General features: G+C 36.6%; 2 protein-coding genes across 7 annotated transcripts in view; one reads left to right on the top strand and one right to left on the bottom strand.

The window, feature by feature from the left end:
- The window catches only part of runx2a (RUNX family transcription factor 2a), a 194,725-nt gene that overhangs the window by 61,855 nt on the left and 113,850 nt on the right, over positions 1-19,020 (top strand). The gene's annotated exons all lie outside the window — the stretch shown is intronic.
- supt3h (SPT3 homolog, SAGA and STAGA complex component) overlaps positions 1-19,020 on the bottom strand; it is a 518,479-nt gene that overhangs the window by 494,309 nt on the left and 5,150 nt on the right. For 2 of the 6 annotated variants that reach the window (XM_038799932.1, XM_038799938.1), the window contains 2 exons: positions 18,180-18,247; positions 9,634-9,737 (listed from right to left, as the gene is read on the bottom strand). In XM_038799932.1, coding sequence (XP_038655860.1) covers positions 9,634-9,737; positions 18,180-18,221 — 146 coding nt within the window. In that variant the 5' untranslated portion in view covers positions 18,222-18,247. Of the gene's footprint in view, positions 1-9,633; positions 9,738-14,931; positions 15,016-18,179; positions 18,287-19,020 lie in introns of all 6 variants that reach the window. The other 4 variants (XM_038799933.1, XM_038799935.1, XM_038799934.1 and 1 more) reach the window with 3 other exon arrangements.

The raw sequence follows: 19,020 nt of genomic DNA, 5'->3' as shown, positions 1-19,020 counted from the left end.
TCTAAATTTCTTTTAAAAAAAAGAAATGTTCAAAAGTTGAAAGTTGTAATTTTTTTTAAAACTCAGTGTTTGCAGCAATGACTGTAATTTAAAATGAACTCCACAAAGCTGGCACTAAAGCAAAATACACAGTTGTTAAAAATCTGAAATAAAAACAGAAAATACTGGAAATACTCAGCAGGTCTGGCAGCATCCATGAAGAAACAAATAGAGTTAATGTTTCAGATTAATAACCTTCCAGCATTTTTTATTTTAATTATGGTACAAAGCTGGCCCTGTTTTATTTCTCTGGCCTTCAGTAGATTTGCATTACATAGATTTTACATAGAACATACAGTGCAGAAGGAGGCCATTCAGCCCATCGAGTCTGCACCGACCCACCCAAGCCCTCACTTCCACCCCAATCCCCGTAACCCAACAACCCCTCCTAACCTTTTTGGTCACTAAGGGCAATTTAGCATGGCCAATCCACCTAATCTGCACATCTTTGGACTGTGGGAGGAAACCGGAGCACCCGGAGGAAACCCACGCACACACGGGGAGAACGTGCAGACTCCACACAGACAGTGACCCAGCGGGGAATCGAACCTGGGACTCTGGCGCTGTGAAGCCACAGTGCTATCCACTTATGCTACCGTGCTGCCAATGTAATATCTTAAAGGATAAACAGCTGTGATAGATATAGAGTCAGTTTTACGGCATGGAAAGAGGCCCTTCTGCCCATTACATCCATTGCAACCATCATACACCTAACTATTCTAATCCCATTTTCCAGCACATGGTCCGTAGCCTTGCATGCAATCGCATTTCAGGTGCTGATCTAAATACTTCTTAAAAGTTGGGAGGGTTCCTGCCTCTACCACCCTTTCAAGCAGTGAGTTCCAGATTCCAACTACCTTCTGCGTGAAAAAGCTTTTACTCGCATCTCCTCTAAACCTCTTGCCCATTACCTGAAATCTATGCCCTTTGGTTATTGGCCCCTCCCCCTCATGAAGGGGAAATGTGCTTTCCTGTCCAAGTTGAGATAAAGTTGTCATATAACAAGATACCAAGCAAACAAGGTAAACTGGTCATGGGTGATACAAAATTTGCTTATAGGAGAGGCAAATGCTGTAGAGAACATCTTGTGAAGAGCCAAAATTTGTAACAAGGTGTGGAAACGGCCAAGATTTCAATTACTGTGCTCTTTCTGACCACTTGGCCAATATTTCAAATACTGTGCTCTTTCTGACCACTTGGCCAAGATTTCAATTATCGTGCTCTTTCTGACCATTTTCTCATTTCCTTTCTTTCATTCATCCATCGGACAAGCAATTGTCCTACATTTTCACTTTTCACCCTTGGAAACAAATATGGCCTCAAACTCCAACCTTTCCCTTTTCTGCTCTGCTGCAATTAAAGAAATGCCCGATATTACCAAATCACCCCCACATTTAAGCCCCAAATCCCATTAATTTCAGACCATCTTTCACCCCCAATGCTGTGCAATTCTGTCAATTATTTTTGGGCTACACATCCATGGGTCAATCCTGACTGTCATTAAATTAGCTTTAAAAAGTTCACTGCTAGATTTTTGATATCATACTGCTGCATTCAACTTCCATAACAATATGCATTTCCATTTCCTCCTTTGCACTGACTTTCTTTTAAAAACTTTTTTGGCAACTTTTACTTCGATGTTGCCTTTCATGTAGCAAAACATCCAAGATGCTTTATAGGGAGACAGATTAGCACTGCACAGAAGTGGAAGAAAAGCTCGGGCAGACAGGCAGAAGCACAATTAGAGTTTTTTTTTAAAGTTAGGATAATACGGACAGGTGGAAATGGACATTGTATTACAAAACTTCTATTGAATACTACCAACAGAAATGAAAATATAATCCCCTGAGCAAGCACAATGATCATCCAGTTTCTCAAAACCTGGCAAGAATCTCAATCCTAATTATTGCAGATAGTAACATCTAATTTACCAATAGGTTACAGTTCCTGCTCAGCACTTCTACAAATTATAAAGTGCCCATTATGAAACAAAAATAAATTCTAAACAGAAGAAATTCTGGGTCTATTGATTATCTGCTTGCGTAACAGACATCCAAAGCAATTTGTTGTCTGGAAAACACTTCAAGTCATTGTGAGGAAAATAAAAACACCATACAAGAGTAACTCTTTCTTATTCTTGCTTAATAGTTTAGTCTGTTTCTTTTATAAGTAATATGTGAGAATTATAATGCCTCCATGGGAGTGGATGCATTTTAAGATGTTGTAGAATGCACTGCATCGGAAAATTGCATGATTAATCAACTGCATGTTTAATTTAATTACCGTTATCATGTTTCTGGATAATTTACAATATGACATGGCTATTCATTTGTGTGGAAAAGAAATTTACAGCTATAAAATTAAAATATGATTTTTTAAAATTCCTTAAATTCTAATTCCAAACAACTCCAATTTTCGCTTCTTTTGTAAAGTGTACTGTGGCATCATAAACAGCAAATTTGCTTCTGGGTTTTTGATCTATTGCTAATAATCCATGTCATTTATCAACAACAAATGCAGTAGAGAACTTTAATTTATGTAGTACTGTATGATGTTGATAGAACTTAGTTTAAAACTTTGCTTAAAAAAAATACTTTTGAAGTGTAGTCGTGGTTACCATATAGCTAATTTGCATGCAGCAACAACCCATAAACCACAAATTAATAAATCAGATTATTTTTTTTTTTTACACGATTGGTTGAGGGAGAAGTACTGGCAAAAATGCATGGAACTTTAAATTAAAGCCATGGGATTGAGCAGGAGAATGGGAGGCTTAGTTTGAAGTTGCATTCAAGAGACAATCCAGCAATTTTGCACTGTGTCAGCCTAAATTATGCGATTATAGGTGGGTTTAAACCTTTGGTTCCGAGAGAAGAGTGATACCAACTAAGCCAAGTTGGTTAATACTTAAGAATAAATAAATCTGAATGAATGCAAGTTATTCAGGCTATTGCTCTTCACGTTTACCCTTAGGTGTGTCTTTATCTGCAAAACATAGGTGAAACCAAGGCCAATAATTAGCAATATTACCAAGGTTTAAAAGAGTAAGTGAAAAGGCCACATAAATCAAGAATTGGTGATTAGGTGACAACTAGTTTGGGTTATAAAAGTATTTAGATTGCACAGACAAGATTGAGGGAATAAGGTTTTCCACAATCCACGTCCCTGAGAAAGAGCGGTTAAAGAAAGACATAAGGCATTCAACCTTAAATTTAACCAGTGCAAATGAAGGGAACATGAAAGAAATTATTTATCTGGAGCTTATAAGGAGCACAAGAAAAAATCTCAAGAATGTGTTCAAATGTGATACAACTGAAAGGGCAGTCATTAAAATTTAGGCTTGTTTAATATTTTCACCTGGAAAGATGTATACAATTATAACTTTTAATCTCCCATCTGTATTCCTTATCACCCTTCAACCTTACCATTTCACATATTTCACTCTCGTCACCTTGATTTGAGGAAAGGCCATCTCCAATCACGGCTTGATATCCCTCAGCATTCACATCACCTACTGTTTCCAACCGTACTTCTTTCTCCATTGACCTCATGTAGATTTTCTCCCGAGTCCCTTGCAAACTCGGACTGTCCAGCCTTTGCCATCATAATTCTGCAGCTTCTTTCCTTTCCTTCCAAATCTCGCTTAATGCTTCTACCCCATCATCCAACACAAATAAGACTACCCTCACTTGACTCCATTCTTAATTATCCACTCAAAGCTAAAGCATCTCTAATGAAAGCATCACAATCTAACCCCATTGTTACCGTTGATGTCGACCCAAGGATCTATGTTTGACCCCACCCTCCGTCCTCATCTCTGTACTGCCCTTCAGCAACATCTCCTTCAAGTTCCACACTACCATATAACCACCCCCTTTTACCTATCAAGAAAAGCATAAGAGGAAAAAGGAGAAAGAAGCAATACCAATTACTGGATAAAAGCAAATTACTATGGATGCTGGAATCTGAAACCAAAAGAGAAAATGCTGGAAATTCTCAGCAGGTCTGGCAACATCTGTAGGGAGAGAAAAGAGCTAACGTTTCGAGTCCAGATGACCCTTTGTCAAAGCCAATTACTTGCATTTCTAGAGTGGAATCAACAGAAAACTAAAAATGTAAAGCCACAGAGGAAGAGATTTGGAAAGGTGACAAAAGGTTTAGTCACTCGGGCTTCAAGGAGGGTCTCACAGTGGCACAGAGGTTAGCGCTGCTTCCAGCGCCAGGGACCCAGGTTCTATTCCCGGCTTGGGTCACTGTCTGTGCAGAGTCTGTACGTTGTCCCCGTGCCTGCGTGGGTTTCCTCCGTGTGCTCCGGTTTCCTCCCACAAATCCCGAAAGACATGCTTGCTAGGTGAATTGGACATTCTGAATTCTCACTCAGTGTACCCGAACAGGCGCAGGAGTGTAGCGAATAGGGGATTTTCACAGTAACTTAATTGCACTGTTAATGTAAGCCTTCTTGTGATACTAATAAAGATTATTATTAAGAAGCAGGTTTAGGGAGGAAATTCCAGAGAATTTCACCAGTCCAAAAACAGTAATACTCAAGTAAAACCCAAGTAAACTTACGTAACGCCAAGGAACTGCAATTAACCTTGATTAAAATAAATCTACTAAACAACCAGCTGGGCATTACTTTGATGAAAACTAAAATTTATTGAAAAGTTTCATATTAATGATCCATTTGGTGTGTAAACATCTTCCGTTCCACTGTCCAACTGGATTGGTTCTGTTAACTCTCATGCTGTCTTCCAACCAATTAGATTGGATATGCAGCCTTCTAATCAGTCAATCATGAAAATCTGCACGGCAGGGGGAAATAGGTGCTTTTCCTTATGAAATAATTAGAAGAGGACACATGAAAGAAAACACTGTCACTTAAAGCGCCAAGCTGTTTTGCTTGGCTACTATAAACAGTTTGACTTCAGTGTAAATGAAAATAGAAATGGAAAGTTGGGGGCAAGGGAAAAAACAAGATACCCCCTTGATACAGAATTTCCTAACTTATTCTGATATAAGAGTAATGGCCAATGTTTTTAGGAAACAATTTAATATCCGCTCTATTGCACAAGCCAAGGTGACTGCTGGTCACAATGCTGAACAATAAAAATACAAAAAGGAATACTGTTCTTTTATGACCATCATTCCAAAAATTCAAAGTATGCTTCAAACTATTTAAATTTAAACCTAGTTATCAGGGTCCACTGGAGAGACAGAATGGAAAAAAAGTTTTACATTTTTGTGGCAAACTTTCCCCATATAAATACTTGCATAAGAATTGCTTGAGCATATTCATTCCATCCCATCAACAGCCATCCACAAAGATTATGCCAAAACTAATTAAAAATGTAACTAGAGAAATTCCTGCATGTGCAAAGCAGCCAAATTTGGACATTTGTTTTACAGGACACTGACCATCTTCCACTTAACAGTCAATTCATTTGCAAAATATGCTGCCACAAATATGTCACTTTTTGTTGTGGTTAACCTTTTAAAAGGTATTTTTTATTTTAAACACACCATTATTGGTTCAATTTTTACCCTTCCAGGCACAGAAAAATTAAATTAAAAACATTTAAAACTAGACCTTATTTCTAATGTTCACTAATACAAAACCCACAAAGCTAGAAAGGCCAGAGGGCGACAGGGCGGAGGGAGGGCGGCAGGGAGAAAGGGCGGCAGGGAGAAAAGGGCGTAGAGAAGAAGGGCATAGAGAAGAAGGGCCAAGAGAGAATGGGTAGAGAGAGGTGGAGAGAAAAGGGTAGAGAGCTAAAAGGTAGAGAGGAAGCAAGAAAGAGAGAGAGGGAAGAGGAAAGAGAAATGGATAGAGAGAAAGGGTGAAAGGTAAAGGGAGACAAAAAATGTTGGAGAGAGAGAGAGAATGATAGAGATAGTAACAGAAACAAAGTATGTGAGAGAGCAGGGGATGAGAAAGAGCTAGAAGTGGATGTGAGGTAGAGAGGGAGTGTACAAAAGTTTGCCATATATCAGCTCAGAATCAAGCTATACATCACCAGTTTCAGTCCCGAGGTGCAGGCCAGAAGGTTCGATGAGAAAAATCAAATGGTTTATTTTACCAACATTGAGCTAGGGGAAGTTTTGATTTCTGAAGGACTTGATGTAGGGTGGAGATTTAAACAATGTTGATAGTCTTGGAGTCAGTAGCGTGAAGTAGAATTAAACATGATCAGCATCAGTTTGAAAACAGTCTCTGTGCAAATTGTGTCACTAAGTCAAAAGTCAACATCTAGGTATTAAGTAGAAAACGGGTGGGACTGAGGGTGGATCCACAGGAACACCTCTCATAGCCACTTGAAATTATGAAATAGTTTCCAGAGAAATAAGAATGAAATCAGAAGATGAGTAGTGCCATTGTGGAGGAGTCAACTGGGTCGAGCCACAGTTTGGTTAGCAGGTTTTGTAAACTATAACAAGAAGGCTAAATACAAACAAACCAGAAATGCAGTACAACAATAAGACTCAACAGGAAACTCTCACAAGACAGCTTAATAGTAACTTTAAATCAACAACTCATCTCTGAAACAAGTAATGATTCCACATTGAATTGATGGCATGATGTGACTATTATGAGACTATCATTGGTCACCGGGTATTTCAGATTGCTGATCTGTTTATTGTTCATTTTGGACCAAATGTTTAGTTATATTGGCAACTTAGAAAACAGTAATGATTCCTTTTCAATGAGAATCAATTATTTTCAGAGGAAATTTTCTGTGCCTTAGATTTCTCCCCCATAGCACCTGCTGGCCTATTTCTTGTAGGTGTACATTTATGAAACATAGACAAACTAGAATTCATTTTGGACATATCAAAATATCCACATATATTCCAGTACAAACTGAAAATTGCAGGAAACTACCTACAATTCAGAATATGTATTCTGAATTTCAAAAAGGAAAATATGGGTTTCGCCAAAGAGAAAACATTAGAGACAACCGTCCTACCACCACGTCAGTAAACTATTATAATAGTTTAATCATTTTGTTGTTTTTACTTCTAAAAGAGGGATTCAATTTACAGTCATGGGCCACCCGAGGTTCCCTAGCCTTGATAATCCGGTCATCAACGTTCAAGGAATTCAGTGATATTTGCACTTGAATATGTTATTCACTGGTTTGCACCTGCATGATGTCTGAAACATGAAGGTTCTGAAAAAGCTGTTCTTAACCACTGTTGCCTCATTGATGGGTGAAGTCTAAAACAAGACACCAAGATTAATAAATGTCAGCAAATAAGATATATGAAAATTAACAGCACCATAATCTGCCTACGTGATTCAATTGGACAAAATCCAAGTGACCAAAAAACAGTAAACTTGGACACCACTGTTCTAAAGCCAATTAGAAAAAAATATAAGTTTATATTCAAATTTAAGTAAACAGGTCAGTTTGGCATTCTCCACTAACTCTGAAGCAAATCTTGTTCAGAGATCTGATGATCTTTTGCAAGATTTTCAGGTCTAGCTTGTGCAGAAGTGCTGCAACTGATTGCAGCGCTCTTTATGAGTCTTTACAGTGTGGAGCAGCAATGATGTCATCAAGCTATCCATGTAGCCAATCACATTAAAGAATTTTAACAGACATTCAAGCAGGAAACATAAAAGCATTAACTAAAATTAGTTGCAAAATATGTTTTACTTCAAGTTAAAGGTTGGGGTATACATATGTAGTGAAGGTAAAAGTCAACATATTCTTTCAAAAAAGATTTTTAAAATGAAAATTTATTGAACAAAATCTAGTAATTAACTGCTGCTCTCTACGATTATACCATTACCTTTTCGAGGTCAGTTTGGTTGTTCATCAAATACTATTAATTACATTGTTGCAACCAGTTATATCTTCATTATCATGCATTAAGCTACCAAACCTAAAAAAACTCTCAAAATCTTACTACCATAGACTTTTAGTAATTTAAAAAATACAGGTTGTGTGGTCAATTAAATGCAGAGCTGTTGCTCCAAGCAACTGTTATCTGAGGAAGCCATAAATTTGATGCAATATAGGAAGGTTTCAGTATACAGGACAACATTTTGCCAAAAAAAAATTTTTTTCTTCAAACTTACTACAGTTAAGATTTTCACCCCATTATAAACGCTCTTGTTCCATTTAAACTTCCCGTGAGCCCTTTTCTTTCCTGTCATGCATGTGCACAAGTGATCTCAATTAAAGACCTCCATGAAGGCAGAAGAAATCAGACATTGTAACCAAATAGAACAGGAAATAATTATTTCTGTAAATGCACTGACAAACCTGTCAGCCCAAATACAGTATTGAACTGCCAAAATCTACTTTGGTCTCATATTTTTAGAGATTTTGGTGGTTTATGTTTCTATGCTCGTTTCAAATCTCTTTTTGTGCGCAGTAAAATATCGCCTCCTTATCAACATCAGATGTGCATTCATTGGCACCCACCTGTGCCAGTTCCAGCTTCCAGTGTTGGTTACCTTGGTGCGTCAAAATGAAGGCACCATTTCTTTAGTGCCGATGATCATAAAACAAAACCAGAATCACAGGAACAATTTAATTGCATACCCATGGAGTCCCTAAAAAGTCCAACTTAGATTGCAAAAATCGCAAACTGAAATGTCAGTGATTCACCGAGGCAAATTGCAACTTATTTGCTAACATTGTTAAACCAGACTTAGCTCTCACATCCAGACGTGTAAATCTGTAACAATAGAATGTCAAAGAAAAAATGCTAATATCCAGACTGATTAAGTATTGTGACAATCAATGGAGACTTTGGGTAGCAAGAGCCATAGTCTAAAAGACAGTTCCAGCCAGCACTCAACAATGGAAATGGAAACAGCGGGAAAGAATGAAATCATATCATACCATCACTATTTTCAGCCTATGTTGGAGGTTGTTTTTAATTCATTCCCTTTTTTAAACCGTCAAAGATCAATGTAAAATTTATTATATTCTGCAGGGAGAGAAAGTGCATTATTTTTGCTTTGCAAAAAAAAAAACAATCTCTATTTGCACAAATAAATGCAAAGTTCCTTTAGGACATTTTTACCCATTAAACATCTAACGCATTCATAGATTTGAGTTATCTGAACTTTATTATTCAAATGACCCATTTTGTTTCTGTATTTCATCCCTGCCTACAGATGGAAATGAACCCCACCAGTATTATTCCTTCATTAACAATTCTAGAAGCCTACATAAAGAGAATAACATACATAATCCAGTCAGTCAATGCGCTTCCCAATTCACAAAAGTATATAAAATGGAGTTGACGATGACGAATTAATCAAATTTAAATTAAAATAACTCTAGGGATCAAATTAGCTCATTATCATACATCAAAATTCTCTCTACACAGCAATAAAAATTACATTGTCTTACACTGATTAAAAGAACAAAATGTAAATTTTAACCATAAATCTTCATTTCAGATATGGTCAAATAAAATGTAATGAAGGAATGAAGGTACATATGGCCAAATGCTTATTTTAAAAATGTATATCTTAATGACAAATTCTTTTGTATCATTTAATTTTTTTTACTTGCTCATAATGATTCACAATTAGATCAAAATAGTAAGTAAATTGTATGATTTGTTACATACATCATGGTCTGAAGTTCCATAACAAAGCTGGTCGATTTTGCAGATCCCCTCCCGCTTGATGTGCTTCCTGCGCCTGACATGGGACTGGCTGCATTACTGCTCATCTAAAATAAATAAATAAGGACTCATTAACATTTAGAGAATTTTGTTAGAATTCAGGTTTTGGAAATACATGAGCAATCATTAAAGCAAACAACAAACTGATCTGGAACTTGACATTAAAATAGTATTAAATATTTCAAAATGTTTTTATATATAGTTTCAAAAATTATCAGGAAATTCCCTTCCGACTCACTGCACCAGGGCTGAGCTCTTAATTCAACTTCCAGCTTCATGATCAATTTTGTACAAGAGACTCAGCAAAAGCAAAAGATGCAAACATGCAAGTTAGGCTATTTTTTTGGAAAAATATGCATGTTCTTCTTTGATGCCTTGACCAGGTGACATTACATATTTCAAAATTTTTCTAAACAGCTTATCAATTTAATCAATCTTATTGAACAACCTAGTGCAACTTGGTGATGGACCACAGGATAGAGAAGTCCAGGCATCCAGGAAAGAAAGCACCAAACTTCCAAGCAGAAAGAGAAGGTTTTTATTCAAATGTTGACACAATTTCAGTTAAACCTATTAGCTCCCATTAATTCGGATTTAACTTTTTACCCTTGGAAATATTATTATAATGTTTTACGGAATTCCTATCTATAGTCAGTTCTAATGATTTGTAGAAATCTTTAACACATTCTAAATATTTCACAATTAATTATTTCAAGCACAGGATCCACTGAAGTGATTCTCATTTCTTACGCGAAACTGAAAAGGTTAAAAAAGGATAATAACTGCAAAAATTTCCAATCTATAGAAACAGAAAATACCAATCTGCGATAAAATGCTCTATCAAAATAATTGCTTGTGTGACACCCAGCTTCAATACCTACAAGAACATGAACTGCCAATGAAAACACTGGAGTAATGGTGGTACAGTGATCAGAAACCATTGTCCATCAAGTTTTAAACAAAAGAAATACATGTATTTCACACATCTCATCAGCACACAGATTTTAGTTGTACAGATTTTCAAAAGGTATTTTCTTTCACATTTGCTTTTTATTTTCTCTCCCTCTTTGTAGCAATTTAATGTAGCAAAGATATTTAGCCTGTCTCCAGAAGGCCTGCTTCAGCAAAATAGGATGGGTCCAACTGATGCAATTTTTAAAAAGTTATTGCACATGACCGTGAATGGTAACACTTGCACTTAAAGAGAAGCTTAGATAGAGATCAAGGTTAGGCCATCTTGAGTATAATGCTTACGACCTTAACAAAAGACCAACCCCTCCAAAGAGTTCCTGATTTGCGGATAATCTCGAAGATGCACTATTTAGTTCAGTCCTCCATTCCCACTATCAAGTGAGAATCAGAACTCTTCATTTATCTTCCAGTTTAACGCTGCACTTTAGCAGTGCTATGAATAGCAAACAATTTTTCAGATAAACAACTTAGTGTATTCATTTATAAATGACAGAAAACAGTTCCTAACAGAACATAGGATGAATAAATAGGATAACTGCTATGTGCCACTTTGTCACTCCTTAAATTGAAAAAAAAATGACTTTATGGTTTTAAAATCTAACATATGTCCATGCACAAAAGAGTTACTTGTCTCTTAACATGAAAGCAAATCAGACTTTTAGAAACTATAAAAGTCTGCCTATAATCAGTATGGAATGCCGCAGTGACAAACACATTTTAGACCCATTAGCAAAACAGCATAAGAATTTCAAACCATCAAAGATTCACTGGCAAATCTTCATAAGATTCCTTTATTTATTCCAGCAATTGGAAAAATAGTCTAGAAATGTGTCTCCAAGTACACAGACAGCATCTTTACCATTAAATCCCGCATCTGTTGTTTATTTGTTGAATTCTGGAAAGCTCTCAACCAAACATTTTCAATGCAAAATTAAGGCATGCAAATGGAAAACACTTTTGCATTGCACTTTTACCATTGTGTAGATCGGCAGATGATTCCTCATCAAGCTTTCACCTTTATCTTAAATCAGAAATTTATTGAAGAAACAAGATCTAATTTGTCAATCTATACAAATGCATTAACTCCTGAAAAGTAGCAACATTTATTGCCCTAATCTTACCTTATGTACTATACAGATTACAACAGAAAACTGTTTCTCATCACACCACAATTTTTCCCAAACAATACTGCCCAGTTTCTTTCTAAACACATGCTTCAATAAAACACTTTTTAAAATGGAAGAATGTTTTCACAGCCACAGTACAATTCAGACAGCATAATTTATGTATATCTCAACAGATGCTTGCTTGTTAACATGATGCAAGTGTTGCCTAAAAGGGCATCTACATTTGACATTATTCCTCTTCATCTAGTTTGAGATACTGTTCTGATTCTGATCTTACTTTGGAAAGAATCATCAGAGATCGTTCAAGATTTATCTAAGACACAAAGCAGAAGTAGGAGACAGGTTTATAATTTTCAAGCTACCCTTCAGATTTATTTTGATTCATTTTCCTTCACCCGAATAAACATCTTCTTCAAGAAAGCAAAGTTGGAAAGGCGTCATTGTGGTTTAAAACTTGGGTGAGCCAGACTTTTCTCACCTAATTCCCAACCTTCAGCATCATCCAACTCAACTAAAGATACAGACTGACAACACTGAGATTTGTGGTCCTCTTATTAGGAGTCTTTGATAAGACAATAAGTGCAGTTCCACAAGGCCTTTTTAATTTGCACAGCCTTTTCTGGGGATATTTGAGAGATAGAAGTTCCAACTAGGAACTCCAACTGAGGCCTCAATTTTGCAGTGGTAACGATGGTGAAATTGTCACATTTACAGACATACACCACTGAAACTGACAGCAACTTTAGGATCTACAAACGTACAGAATAGTGCTGAAATTCATAAGTTGCTGTCAGTGGCCCAACACTCTTCCAAAGTTCCCCCTTCACTACCACCCCCAACCCCCCACCCACCCCCACCCCCCGCCAAGTTCAATCCTGAAGTAATGAACTTCCACTTTTTGTGGAATGGGCAGCATGGTAGCATAGTCTTCACAATGCCAGGGTCCCAGGTTCGATTCCCGACTTGGGCCACTGTCTGTGCGGAGTCTGCACATTCTCCCCATGTTTGTGAGTTTCCTCCGGGTGCTCTGGTTTCCTCCCACAAGTCGCAAAAGACGTGCTATTAGGTAATTTGGAAATTCTGAATTCCCCCTCTGTGTACCTGAACAGGCGCCGGATGTGGCAACTCGGGGCTTTTCACAGTAACTTTATTGCAGTGTTAATGTAAGCCGACTTGTGACAATAAAGATTATGTCAAATCATTTCATGAGAAAGTACCAGTTTTTAAATTTTGTTTAAAGTTTGCTTATATTGCTTTTTCTAAATTCTATCAAAGTCTAATTATAATATATATTGCACTATCTGAATTGAAGGAGAAAGTGCTGATAAAATCCTAATTTTTGGTTGGTTATCCTGCTTGCTGACATCTCTACTGTTACATGTCTGAAGATCCTCTTAACTTGGTTCCATATTTAAACTGCTGTTGGGAAAGGGGAAATCCGTCTGCAGAGGTCACTAGATCTTTGTGGGCAGTTTTCTTTGAGGTCAGCAGTGAGCACCGTTGCTTCACCACTAACCACAAATCTTGCCAATAAATACCACAGCACAGAATTAGGCCATTAGGTCCAATAGGCCTATGCCAGTGTATATGCTCCACACCTTATTTCAGTTCACCTTATTTTCTCATTCCTTTCTCACTTATGTACTTATCTAGCTACCTCTTAAATCCATCTATGCTAAAGGCCTCAATCATGCCATAGAACAGCAAGTTTCACATTCTTAGCACTCTGAGTAAAGAGGTTTCTCCTGAATTCCTGATAGGTTATATTTGTGACTATTTTATATTTAAGGACTCTAATTTTGGCTTGTTCAAAGCAGTAGCTCTATTTACATATTACAGCACGAGTTAGATTCTTGCGAAAAAGGGTTATTATGCAGAATTGCAGGATCGAAACCCCAAACCCCAGTAATAATAACAATATACTGAGTGTTATGCAGCAAGAAAGTATTATCAGTAATCTTAACCCAACTACTTCAGCCAATTTTTCCATTTAAAAGCTGCATATTGTTTCTTTGACTGATGCAGGTGCATCTTCTTGCTTCGGCAAATACTATTTGAGGCTCTTAATGAATTACTTCCTCATCTCAATATGTTCGGTAGTTAGATAATTGACTTCTTTACACATCAAAGTCTTGCTTTGTGAAACTGCCTGATTTCCTCTCTTCCGGACATTAAAATATAACGTAAAAGATGAAACACATTAGAAAACTTACTTTAAGCAATAGACTGAACATGAAATTGAAATCACACTGTAATCTTTAGACATATGGTAATGTATCAGTTGCTCTGAAGTGAAATGCAGCTGTTTGCCATACCAAGTAAAATGAATTCAGATGTATAAAGTCTGTGAAGACCATTTTAACAAGTAACTCTGCACTACAACAAACTATATCAACAATACCACAGTCAAAATCGCAGTTCTAAATCTCATGAGTAAAATAAAACTAATCATTCCTCAGAAGTTGTTGCCTTCTCTATAAATGTGAAGTTTTCCAACTGACATTGCTTGAAAATATTTAAATCTTTGTGAAGATTGCCAGACTACACCAAGAGACATGTACAGTCTACAAACCATACAGCACCTGAAATTAAGTACTGTAATTTATTAACAATCTTTGTATGCTTTCACCAGTATTTCATCTTTGGGTGAAGTAATGGAGGAGGTTTTGGAAAATGTCCCATCTAAACCACAAGTTATTCAGTTCTCAAATGGTTTATTTCCAAAACTGTGCATTTCCAAAGCCTAAAAGACAGCTCCCCACTGACCCAGCTAGTCTGTCTAGCAGTTAGCTGACCCACACAGACCACAAGATACCAATTTGTGTCCAGTTAATCAATCTCATCTGAAACTCTAGACACGTCTGCACAGTAAGGTCAGAGACATTAGATACAACGAATAAGTATGTTAAAGCTACGAGCAACCTCTGTCCACTATTTAGATAATCAACAAATCCCACAACTTCCATTGCTAGTATTAAAGACTTTTCCAAAATGTATTATAAATGAAATGCCATGGCAATATAAGGATACAAATTCCACCCATCAGTCCACTGATGCCCCATCTCAGCTTCATGACCAAGGGTAAGAGTTAATTGAAAGCTGCCTTGACCACAAAGAGAAATAAAATAAAGAAAACAATTACCAAAGACTATCTCGGATCTCTTTGATGTTGCCCAAGCAATAGTTCTTGCAACTCTCAAACAGGTTAGATCTGTGCCTAGTAAAACTGCAAAAGGAAGAAAATAATAATAATAATCTTTATTGTCACAAGTAAGCTTACATTAACACTGCAATGAAGTTACTGAGAAAAGCCCCTAGTCGCCACATTCCGGCACCTGTTCGGGTACACACAGGGAGAATTCAGAATGTCCAGATTACCTAACAGTACGTCTTTCGAGACTTGTGGGAGAAAACCGGAGCACCCGGAGGAAACCCACGCAGACACAGGGAGAACGTGCAGACTCCACACAGACAATGACCCAAGTCGGGAATTGAACTTGGGACCCTAGCGCTGTGAAGCAACAGTGCTACCCACTGTGCTACCGTGCCGCCCATTGGAAAATAAAAACAAAACAATGTGCTACAGTTATGAAGTTAAATTACAATAAGAAAGCTTAGTTATGCAGTAGGTAATTGACAGTCTTGACCTGCAGCCCTATCAATGAGCCAAACCTCTATTACAACTATTTTATTCATAATATTTCTTGCATTTGCAAGAAATCATAGAATGAAATCATGTACATATTTATGTTAGTACTAAATGGTGTTTCTCATTAATGTAGTGGAGCTTGAAAAGTTGGTTGCTGAGGCAGCACCTCCCAAACTCACAACTATCTAGAAAGACAAGAGCAGCAGATATCTGGAAACACCACCACCCTGATGTTTCCCTCCTAGCCACTCACCACCCTGACTTGGGAAATTTATCACCATTCCTTCACTGTCACTAGATCAAAAATCTGGAACTTCCTTCCTAACAGCACAGTGAGTGCACCTCAGGGACTGCAGCAGTTCAAGAAGGCAGTTCACCACCACCTTCTCAAGAGCAACTAGGGTTGGGCAATAAATGCTGGTCTAACCAGCGACGCCCACATCCCGGAAATGAATAAATAAAATAAAAATATGTTGTCTCCTCAAAATCTGCAAGCCATACAGATCCACATGCACGACGCTGCTAATAAAAAGATAATACTGGCTTTGCTTAACCACAAATAAATAAATACTGGAGAGAAGAAGGATGGAGAAGCCTTTTCAAAATTGTTAGAAGATGAATATTAAAACTTCTGACCATCGCTGAAAAATATCAATTAATTAAAATGCTTACCAAGATTTCAAATATTTCTTAATACTGCCTTTCAATGTAGACATTAAACAAAGGCTAACAGTTAATGGAAACATATAAAGCAATTCCTAGCATTAGAGGTTCCTACTTTCAGTACACAGCATGTAGTCCTGTGACAAATCAAAGTTTTAAGATCAGAAAACGCGCAAACTTCTTCTCAGGTGTTTCTCCCTCACCCATTCTAAGACTTTATTTTTAAAATATATTGTTTAACAGCACACAGCATTCAATTTTTTTATAAAAGTGCTCCAAATTGAATTAGTTTACAGCTCCAAATATTTAAGGATAAGAAATTATTTTTGCCTAATAACAAATTCAATGTCCAGGATGCTGCATGACAATGTGGAATCACAGTGATTGCAAAAATGTACTGACAAAAGAAAAATATCACAGGAGTAAACAAAACTGATACTAAAGTAACTCAGATATTGAAGAAAAACTGAAAAAAATTATAAACTTTCCCTTCTTGTAAAAACCTTTAAAAATTCTTCAAACTCTTACAATGTTTAATGCATGGCAGAAAAGGAATACAAACTACAGAAGTGCTATACAAATATGAACCTTGACATATTTCACAATCTATCCATTACATGTATTTAAATTAAAATCCATTACCAATGGACTAACAAAACGTTCACGACAAATGCTATAAGTGGACATGTCTAACCTTTGGCATCCTTATTTAAACACAAACATTCTGAATATATGATTTCATCTTTACGGTCTGTTTTCTCGAGTGGGTGGTCAGGAAAAGTACATTGAACCCACTCAGTGAAATAACATTGTAACATTTGAGTAGCTCACCACAGTTTACAAAGAAAAACAAAGTGTTTGGCTGACTCAAAAGCATGGCAGCTGAAAAGCTGCTCCGTCAATCAATACTACTAGATGAAATTTGAAATGTAGAGGATATTACTGTCTGCTCCCACACAACTGGAAGCAACTTTCCCATTAATGTTGGAAGAATTACAGGATAGCCCAGGCTGCAGGTGCATACCGCTTGCTTTCTCATGCAGTTCTCAAGCTCACACGTCACCATTTATAAATCTCCTCCCACATTTTGCTATTCACTTTGAAACTAAAGGTGCCCTCAGGGTTTTAAACACATGAATTTTGTTTATGCAATACAAACCTAGCAAACAAAATATTTACTTCTACTAAAGCATTGGAAGTAGATTTTAAATATTTAGCTGTTTTCTGAATAAGTCAAAATCATTTTAAATATGGTTATATCCTTGTCCAAAAGCCACTACAAGATTTGCAAAACATGACATCATAAAATATAAACTGTATTCCTAGACCCGAATAACTAGACACAAGGCTTTTCCCCTAATCTGCACTAATTTCACCTTGCAATTATGAAAAACATTTTCCAAAAGTACTTTTTTTTTACTTCGTAACTTGTGCTACAATTATACTGAAACTCGAGGTCAATATTATTTTATGGTAAAAAGTGTCAAAATATACATTTGAATGTGCTGATGCAGTTTTCTCCCATCATAGAATGACAATCAAACTTACTGGTGAAATCCACCATGACATTCAGACTTTTAACAAATGCACTACTTAATTTAGAATAGGTGGCCTGACAGCATAGATATAGTTTATGGGGCTGAGGAAAGAGATAGCGCTGGAACTCATCAGCAGAGAATAATCAGTAGAATACAATATGAAGGGCAATAGAGGAGTTTAGCAAGCCAATAAATGATCTATCTAGCTAATCTCAGCTGGAAAGGTAATTGATAACAATGATCAAATTTATTCTTTCTTTCAAGAAAAGCAAAGAAAAATAATCCAATAATTATTATAAGTTTATGTGGTGTGGAAGCAGAGTTAATTGTAGCTGGGAGTTTCAGGAAGGAGGAGAAAGAGAATAAAGTTACAGAGAAAAAAGAATGGTAACTTTGAGCAAACTACTTTCCTGAAATCAAAGTTCCTCTCTTATTGAAATTCACAATTCCTTATATTACTTTCAAAATAATTTCTGAAGGAGTATTTTTTTCATGTAATGAATCCCAGTCGACATCAAACACCAATCACTGATGACTCACTTTCAACATAACTCGCAATGACATGTGTGATGTATTCCTCATTCCCAACTTTCGTAAACACGTTGAATCTATGCAAAGAAAATGTTTTCTGTGAACAGCAAACTTTCCTTGAAAAGAAAATAATGTATGTCTGTACTCGTGAGTTGAATAAACAATCAAATAAAATCACAATAAAAGCCATGTTTATTTTGCTGTTAATTAAATTATAACACAAAAAATGTATTTTCCCTTTTGGTTTCTTAGGCAGTAGTTATAAATATCACCAAATGAAATCAGTACAGGGTACCCAAGAAATTCAATTTCAGCTATTGCTTAAAGAGGTACATCTAATGTTTGTGAAAATAACTTTTACAAGTTATTTCATAAGCTAAAGACAAAAAATAGGGAATGTCTCTAGTTACAGTTAAAGGCTTATTTACAACAGATTGTTGTTGAGAAAATGTTTCATTTTCCAGCATTTTGCTTAGGTCAAGAACAGCAAATCCTTAACTTATCTCCTTAATGTTCTCAACTAATTCCTCAACTGATATCAGCTTCTTCTTTCAGCTTCACCCATTTTCTTGGAATTTCCAGAATATTGGTTTGACCGTCCTTCGCCATCTCATCCTGTCAATCACCATTCTTCCTTCAATCTTTCACCACCACATTCTTCCATCTTAAGCCCTCCTATTCTCCTTCTTCCTGATAGTCCCATCTCCTTAACTCACCTCACCATATGTCCTCTCGCCACAACAAGATAACCATACCATTTTGCTCTCTTCTCGGTTACTTTATTTGCTCTTCATTGACCCCTTGATGTACTGGTTCTGATATTTCCCTTTATCCTCACTCCACATATCCA

Source organism: Scyliorhinus canicula, chromosome 6 (genome assembly GCF_902713615.1).
Source record: "Scyliorhinus canicula chromosome 6, sScyCan1.1, whole genome shotgun sequence".
In the NCBI taxonomy this organism is placed as follows: Eukaryota; Metazoa; Chordata; class Chondrichthyes; order Carcharhiniformes; family Scyliorhinidae; genus Scyliorhinus; species Scyliorhinus canicula.
The sequence above is the reverse complement of the archived record's forward strand: the minus strand, read 5'-3'. Positions and strand labels throughout refer to the sequence as shown.